At 36.5% G+C, this 9,106-nt stretch overlaps 1 protein-coding gene across 1 annotated transcript; it reads right to left on the reverse strand.

Moving 5' to 3' along the window:
* Positions 1-574: 574 nt before the first annotated feature.
* Positions 575-6,614, reverse strand: LOC128514942 (leukocyte elastase inhibitor-like). The gene is made up of 7 exons (XM_053488860.1): positions 6,535-6,614; positions 6,086-6,264; positions 4,156-4,293; positions 3,672-3,789; positions 3,396-3,538; positions 3,121-3,288; positions 575-1,221 (listed from the first exon to the last, which is right to left on the reverse strand). The coding sequence occupies exons 2-7, from the start codon at positions 6,251-6,253 to the stop codon at positions 814-816; spliced, it is 1,143 nt and encodes a 380-aa protein (XP_053344835.1). The 5' UTR covers positions 6,254-6,264; positions 6,535-6,614; the 3' UTR covers positions 575-813.
* Between the last annotated feature and the right edge of the window lie 2,492 nt (positions 6,615-9,106).

Consider the following 9,106-nt stretch of genomic DNA (forward strand, 5'->3'; position numbering starts at 1 on the left):
TGTACTTGGTATGAAAACACCTCACGGAAGAGCATAAACAGAAGCGTTGGGGTATCTGCAAACAAAATTTGAAAGATGAAAGCTCTTTAAAGAGAATTATTACTGGTGATAAGACGTGGATTTATCACTATGAGCCTAAGAGTAAATAGCAGAGTATCAAACATCCTCAATCGCCAACCAAAGAAAAGTTTAAAAGCCAGCCATCAGCTGGAGTATTGATATTTATAGTTTTCATTCAAAGCCCAGTTTTGGAACATTATCAGGAAAAATCAACCAGTTACCTGTTACAGTAACTTGTTACTGTGAAATGCTTATTGAAGACCTATAGCCTAAATGTCAGATTAAATGCAAAAGACTGGTATCGAGGAGTGTTGTGATCTTGCATAACAATGCATGTCCACACTCTCCTGCCCACACTGTCGACACTCTGTAACACATACAGTACTGTAGTTTTAAAGTGTTGAAGCATCCTGCCTATAGCCCTAATCTTGCACCATTGGACGTTCACCTTTTTGGTCCCCTGAAATCAGCCCTACGAAGACAAAGATTTACTTTTGATTAAAAAGGGCAACGGTAAATTCATAGCATTTTTATTAGGATGAATATGAAAGTTTGTGGAAAATAAATTGTACAACCAGCGTGCAGATAATTTTTGACTTATGCTTGTAGAACTAGTCAAAATGTAAAAGAAATGTACATTATACAAAAGTGAAATCAAATACATTTAACACATTGTTTTTGCACATTATGTTACCTTTTATTGATGCACACATTTAAACAAGCATTGTTCATCATTGTTTGTACGGTACAACTCTACTGTGGGCCTTTAAACTTCCCAAAAAAGAGAATGCTTTTAGTAGGGTTGTGTCTGATGAAAAATAGGAAGGGGTGGTCTGCCATGAAGTGCTCCTCTCGTAACATACAAAATGCAATCGCTACGACTGTGGCTGCTGCTGCCTCTGTGCCTTCCTCATTAACCTCGACAAAAGCTTTGTGGATCACCGATGACACAAAAAGGCCTTGATGACGGCTCAGGCCTGTCAGATCTGCAGCACCGGCCTGGAACAAAGAGCTCATGCCCATCTTACTCAGGATACCTGTTAAAGAGTACTGCTCTTTCAGCTTAAATTTGGGCAAATGGACAACAATATCAGTTGATCTGTCCATCTTCTCTGGATTTGTCCACTCCATCAGCTTGTCCACTGTTAGTTCACTCTCCAGCTGTTAGGCAAAAAAACACAGACACTGTCAGGCGCTAGTGAGATAATTAATGTATAATTAAGGTATAATACAATTTTGGCAGAAATTCACTCACAGACTCAGAAATTGGATTGTTTGAGAGAGAAGGCTTGTGGGATATTAAGTTTAGTGTGTATTTAAAAAATTGGGCTCAGAATGGCAGTTTTTTCAAAACAATCCAAAAACATTTTTTTTGAAAATCAGGTGTGGGTCAGAGTGTAAAATGAATGAATCCATATGACACAATGTGGTTTTGTCATGTCAAAAACGATGCTTCATAGCTCCCAATAGTTTTGACCAATCTACTACTGTGCATGTAAAGGTTATACAAGGCAGGAGATGCGACGCTCCTGTGACATTTGTTTTGTGGGGCAGTGTGCAAAATAGAGGATGCATTGGTGAAAAGGATATGGAGGTATTTTTTGCTAAATCAGTGTGTCCACTGACGAAACCACATTATAGTGTCTGCTATTATATTTGCAGTGATTTAGGGTCATTTATAAAGTAATTACAGTGAAACCTTGGATTACGAGTAACACGGTTTACGAGTGTTCCGCAAGACGAGCAAAGATTTTTAATAATTTTTTACTTGAAAAATGAGCGTTGTCTTGGTTTACGAGCACCGAGTATCATGTATCACGCATGCGCTTCTACTGAGCCAAAGGTTGTTCTCTCTCTTGCACTGCGGAATTGTAGGTAATTGTCGTCTCCCCTGCTGGGTCTTAGTGCTCGTCTCCTACTGGTATACTCAACATCCGGGCATGCATGCACTGTTTACTATAACACTGTGACCACGTGTGTGTGTGTGAAACATATTTTATTTTGTGCTTGTAAGCGTGTTTGTACAGTGCGCGTGTGTGCGTATAAATCAAAGTCAAGTCTCATTAGAGGGTAAAGATCCACTTTTTCTCTCCCTCTCTGTATAAGCCTGTGGTTTTTTATTTTACCTTTAAAAAGAATCGCGACAGAGCGGTTTCTGTAAAGACCAGAGTGTGTGTGTACACACACACACAAATTTGTGTGGAAGCCGAGAGGAGGAGGGGGTGGTAGCAGGGCTGTAAAGACCAGAGTGTGTGTGTCACGCACATTACACACACACACACACACACACACACACACACACACACACACACACACACACACAGTGCCTGCGTGCACAAACGGAAACACTTATCTGTCGGGATTTATTTTTATGTATTTATTTTTTTGGGCTGTATAATGAATAATTTGAGTTTCCATTATTTCTTATGGGAAATTTAATAATAAGTAATACGAGCCCACTTCTGGAACAAATTATGCTCGTAATCTAAGGTTCCACGGTACTTGTTTTTGAGTGACATGGTTTCTGGCAAAAGTAGTAAAGTTTTTCGAGCTCATTAGCATGCTGTAACATGCCTTGTTTTCCAATTGGACCAAAAACAAATACGCTAGGAGTCGGGAGCAAAATGGTTTGGCACAGGTTCCAAAAGTATCTTTATAACTCTAAAATATTGCACAATTCACTGCAGGTTGGAGGTGCGGCTTACAGTTTAATATAAGTTCCATGGGGATGCATGCCAAATTCAAAGCAAGACAGTAACCTACTGTTGTCCTGAACCTGAAAAACAGGAGTTATGGGAAAAGAAAAACTTGCTCTAATTTAATCAATTCCAATTCTTTAAAAAAATTCTAGCGTAGGGGGGTAGCACCAATCCGATCTGCATTAAGGGCCAAAATGTTTGCCCAAAAATACATTAGCAAAATGGTAAAAAAACAAACAAACATGAAATAGAATAGAAAAAAAGCTTGAACAGGCCAGCATGAAATAGATTTTGTTTATCTACAGGTTACTAGAATGAATTATCATTATAAAAGGATATTTTGAAAAGGGTGTGTGCTGACCTTTTTAAGTGGGTCTGAGCCATCCACAGACTCCTCAGGTAAAAGCACCACCATGCTGAGTTCATCCTCCACATATGGCAAATCCAGCACCTGCAGCTTGTACTCATCAATGTAGTTGAAGAGGAATTTCTCCTTCTTGTACATCATTTGCACTGGTTTTGTCTCATTCTAATAATCATACACAAAAGGTATTAAGCAATACAAATACTATACAGATAAAGTATATTATGAAGACTGAAGTCCTATTATGTGGATGTTGATTTTGTGACTTCAACCTGGTTTATCTTGAAGGGCATCTCTTTAGTGTCTTTAGTATTAAACACGTGCTTCCATTTTCCCTTGAAATAAATCGCATTCACCAGGGCAAGTCGAGTCATTGTAGTGATCGTCCCTGGCTGCAAAATATCTTTAATTTTACCTGAAACCAAAAGCAAGACAACTTTCATGACCTGAACAAGGTTTTGTAATATATAATCTACCTCTTGTAGTGTTTCCTTTATGTTGTAGCCTTTGAGCTATTATTAACTTGTCTAAAAATATTTGGTTCTTACCCTCAGTCTTCTCTTCTATCCACTGGTTGATGAGCTTCCGTGACTCTTCTGATGATCCAATAAAGTCTACTGCCTGCATGTCACCGTGGTAGAACTTCTGAGTGGAGTCCAAATATTCCTGAAACAAAGCCACAGCATCAGGACACTGCTCATATGAGCAAAATATATCAATAAACAATATTTCATATCCCTTCAGTATACACCCTTGAATGTGTCCAAACATTTGACTGGCACTGTGCATGCTTGTACATTCCAGATTTAAGCTAGCTTAAAAGACGACTTAAATGGTGATGCAAAGAACTTTTTTTTTCATTTGCCGAACAATGTAGCAATGCATACTTTATCCTTACCTCACAGTATTGGGGTTACAGTCAATAACCTTCATGACCTAATTTATCCCTTATTGCCAGATTAAATATCTTAATCATATTTTTGTAATAAAACAAAACTGAAAGATGAACAGCAACAGTTGCAGAAACCTTACAGATAAAAAATTGAAAGTCTTCTCTCCATAAAGCCTGTTGGCCAGTCTGAGGATGTAGGACGCTTTGGGGCTGTTAATGGCAGAGTTAAGGGTCTTGAAGTGGGTGTGAACATCAGAGACTGAACTGAAGGACAGAACCTGCAATGAGCAACAAAAAAAAGGAAAGAGTTTAACTAAGTGTTTCTTCATTATTCCTAAATACACATCAGGCATTATTTAAAAAAGTGCAAAAAATAAAATACTATGATACTGACACATGTCATGGTTCACTAAACGACTGAACAAGTATGTTCTCATTATTTTCCTGGTGAAACGCCCTAGTCATGACAATTCAAACACTGCTAAAGTCTAAGGTTCGTTGTCAAGCAATAAATCTTATGTATGCGAGTTTGCACAATTTTATCTAGGGCTGCCTATTGTAAAAGTCAACAGTTGTTATAAAAATATGGAACATTTTAATGGTGACATCACAGGTATCTTACTGTATGTGTTTAAATAGAATCTTTCAGTGGACACAATCTTTCAGTGCATTATGACTTATTACAAGGCATTTCTTAATCACAGTATGTAGTAATGCAAGAAATTAATAACTTAACCATGGGTTTGTTTATTTTTTTTTTTAATGTTTGACAACCCTTAAGAAAAGAAAAGAAATGAAGAATACAGCTTAAGAAGCATGTCATGGTTCACTGAACGGCTGAACAGGTGTGGTCTCATTACTCTCCTGGTGAAACGCCCTAGTTATGACAATGCAAACACTGCTGAAGTCTAAAGTTCTTTGTCAAGTAACAAACATTACTGTACAAGTTTGCAAATTTTTTTTTCTAGGGTTGTCTACTGTACAATTCAACAGTCATGATCAAAATATGTAACATTTTAATGGTGACATCACAAGCATCTTATGTAAATCTTTCAGTGTCACATAAAAGTTTCAGCAAGTCTATTTTAAGGCATCTTGTGTGTACTGTATGTATATATATATATATATATATATATATATATATATATATATATATATACATACAGTACACACAATATATATATATATATGTCACTAAACTTAGACACAAGATAAAAATGCTTTATGTGCGCGCACACACGTGGTTACGACGTTATGTTTATTAGTACACGGATATTGACTATAAGACTGAGGCACATGCACTGAGACTGAGCATGGGAGACGATTACCCATAATCCCATAGGACGAGGGAGAGAGAAGAACCATTGGCTCAGTTGTGATCACGTGGTGCTCGGTATTCAAAGTGCACTACTTTGCATACTACTAAAATTGTCTGAAAAACGCTTGCAGACCAAGTCACCCACAATTTAAAGTTTCACTATACTGTATATACAGTATATATACATAAACTACTCCTCCAACGACTGGGATCACTTTCTAACTTCTTGGTCATTCCTGATTTTTATTTATTTCTACATTGTAAAGCAATTCTGAAGGCATCTAAAATATGCAATAATCTCCTTTAAACACTTGATGTTCTTTTTTTCCCTCTGCATCAGAGGTAAGTTTTGGTCTTGTTTTGCTTTGCTTTGCTGGGTTGTTCTTCATGAGAGACAGTTTCATTATGGTGCTTGATGGGTTTTGCAAATGCACTTGAAAAAATACTGTTATTGCAAGAACTATTCCAGAAAGGCTGAACTCTTTAAATAAAATGTCTCTTTAAAAAACAACTCACTTCTAACAACACAATTTATGCCTAGAGGAGCAATTTCTCTTAAAGCCACTAAAGTAAATCATCATAATATTAATACCTTAATTAATGGATTAATATCTCAACCTTACTTGCTTAAAACATGTAATATTTAAAAAAACATTTCACATAAAATGATGACTCCCAGTTTATGTTCTTGCATGTCTGTGTATTCAGAGCTTCTAGCCTTGGTTTAATGTATTTAGGATAAACTCTTATACCTGAGCCATTTCCTCAGCAGTCCCTCCTCTGGCTCCTAAGTAGACCATACTGAGTGCAGCGCTGATGCTCAGCGGGGAAATGAACAGGTTTCCATTCGGGTTCTCTGCGCTTATGGCCCGGTACAGGTCCAGGGCGAAGGCGCTATTAGCACGGCTCAAACTCTCCATCTTTGATTAATCTAATATAAAACATATACAGATAGTTGAAATGAGCGGTGCTATCACCCAGCAATGCTTTCACATGTTTTATTTAAACAGTTTCCATATATTAACTACAATTCACAGAAAGAAAACATTTAGCCTTTGCTCATGCAACTGGAATGTTGAAGAGTAAAAGTGTACAGTATACAAATCCTATCGCACAGAAGAGAAACTCTTAGAAATGTCGGTTCTACACTAATTTAATGTGACATACACATCTTAAAATACCTGTACTGCGTTATACTCACACGGGGAACTCTCGCTGAACTGTGGGAAGGCAGCAGTGACACTAGATTCAGTGTGGTACTGTACACGTCCAGTGTAGTAGTGTTTAAGGAAGTGAGACAGGAGGAGGAGCCAGATGATTTAACCCTTTCATTGGCCAGCTGTAAGTGTTTCACATACTGTACTTCTGTTGCATAACATCAGATAGCAAAAGGATTTATTTGTTACCCCTTCCAGTGACTTTTGCTTATAAAGAAGCAATGGCAGTGGGGTAATTCAAACAAGAAGAAAACTGAACTGCCAAAATGTTCAAAAGCATGTTATAGTAATAGGAAAGGGTGTTTCTGATTCTTCTTCGTATCTACACAATAGTTTCTTACCAGATTTAAATTTCTAACATAAAAATAAAAAAAAAATCTCCTGGCAAAATAGAAACTTATTTGTTGTTGTTTTTAGTCATCATATTGCCCATTTTGGTGAACCTGAACCTATTATTATTATTATTATTATTATTATTTTTTTTTTATTACCCCCTTCTCTTTAAACTCAAGAAACTGTTACCATCAGCAGTATTTAAAATATTCAAACCCTGTAATATTATGATTAACATTTTCTTCTGCATATTGAAACATATTCATTTACTGTACATGCAGCCTAACAATCTGGTAATAATCCAAATGATACAGCAATAGTAAGAGAATATTGTGCTTTAACCTGTAACCTTTTTCAATAGAATAAAGTAAGGAGGAATAAAGCAAATCTATCTATCTAATGATTCATGATCAGCTATTTTTGTTACGCTGTGTAGTTCTCAACTAGTTGTAAGTAAATCAGTATTGATTTAATCTATTTTAATGGGATTACCTTAATCTTTATGGTGAACAAAGTTAAACAAGCATTGCAGCATCAGCATAAACTTGATGAGCAAGGTTTTAGTTAGTTTGAATGAAAACACACTTTGTACAATCACTTGTTGTTTTACACAAAATAATTTTAAATAAATGCATATTTTCCCTCATAGGTTTAGTAATAAATCGTTCAGTGCAGCTTGTCAACATATTGTACTAGACAATACAGTATTGGCATGATTTATGAGCACAACATACACAGATGAACGACATTAGAAACACTACATAATTTGCCTATGTACTGTGGTGTCTCTTGCTAAATTATGAAAACTGACATTCATGGAGAATTTGATGCATATTAATTGGCGTTAAGCTCAGTTTTATAAGTTTGTAGCAGCTGTAATACAAGCATCCTTCTATAAAATCATTTGTTGTATGGTTACATTTTAAGAGCTTTATTATGTGTCTTCTTTGTCAGAGTCAGTTTATAATATAATACTGTATATAGCATTAGTGGGTATATAAAAGCAATGCACAATATCCAACCTGGTTTATCTTAAAGGGGATCTCCTAATGTAGGGGTTAACCCCTAGAGGGCGACAAACGCCCAGACTTATTATGTGTTTAGTTGTGTTTTTCGTGATGTTTAGTTTAGGAACTTCATCTCCCATACTGCACCTCGGTCAGGTGAAGGAAGCACCCACCTGAACCGAGTAATTAAGGGAATGAGTATAAATAGCCTGTCTTAAGTTCTGTTAGCGGTCTAGCTTTCTGTCACGGTACCGGCGAGGGTGTGGACGTGGCATAATTGCAGAAGCAGATTCAAGTCTCTTTTATTAAAGTTGTACACAAAACAAAAAGCTCTTTTCTTAGAGCACTTGTAAACTTTGATGTGACTCTCTTAACAGAAAACCAACCAGCACTTAACTCATAATTATAACAAAAGCTAGGCCGTAAACAGAACTTAAGGCAGGCTATTTATACTCATTCTCTTAATTACTGGGTTCAGGTGGGTGCTTCCTTCACCTGACCGAGGTGCAGTATGGGACATGAAGTTCCTAAACTAAACATCACAAAAAACACAACTAAACACATAATAAGTCTGGGCGTTTGTCGCCCTCTAGGGGTTAATCCTTACACCTAATGTCTTTTAGTGTCTTTAATAATAAAAACATGCTTTAATTTTCCCTTGAAATGAATTGTATTTACCAGGATAAGCCAAGTAATTGTCATGATCGTCCCTGGCTCCAAAATATCCTTGACTTAACCTGAGACCAAAACCCAGACAACATGTGTTTCTTTAAGACAATATTCACCTGTCTAAAATATTTGTGGTTGATGAGCTTCCGTGACTCTTCTGATGAACCAATAAAGTCAGCTTGGTACTCTTGCGTCTTTTGGTACTTTTAAGAACACATATTTCTGAAACAAATGCACTCAGGACACTGTCATTCCAGTAATAGGTGGCAATGTCGAAGGACCTAAAATCTAAAACATTTAGCTTGTTTATACTTTTGCTTATTATATAATTACATGTGATATTTCATAGTCTTGATCCCTTGAGTATTGAGACACTTGAATGTCTCCAAATGTTTAACTGGCATTATGCATGCTTGTACATTCCACATATGTACACATATGTGTATGTGTCACAATGTTATCATTCTTCTTAAATACACATCAGGTAAAAAATGTCATACTTAATGAACGGTTAAAAATATAGGTTAATTGAATGCCTGAACAGGTA

This window comes from Clarias gariepinus, chromosome 27 (assembly GCF_024256425.1).
Source record: "Clarias gariepinus isolate MV-2021 ecotype Netherlands chromosome 27, CGAR_prim_01v2, whole genome shotgun sequence".
Lineage (NCBI taxonomy): Eukaryota > Metazoa > Chordata > Actinopteri > Siluriformes > Clariidae > Clarias > Clarias gariepinus.

Coding starts and splice junctions, on each gene's coding strand:
- LOC128514942 (XM_053488860.1), bottom strand. CDS start 6,253: ATGGAGAGTTTGAGCCGTGCTAATAGCGCCTTCGCCCTGGACCTGTAC. Junction 4,294..6,085: donor CTGCTGAGGAAATGGCTCAG/GTATAAGAGTTT, acceptor TGCTCATTGCAG/GTTCTGTCCTTCAGTTCAGT. Junction 3,289..3,395: donor TGCCCTTCAAGATAAACCAG/GTTGAAGTCACA, acceptor TATGATTATTAG/AATGAGACAAAACCAGTGCA.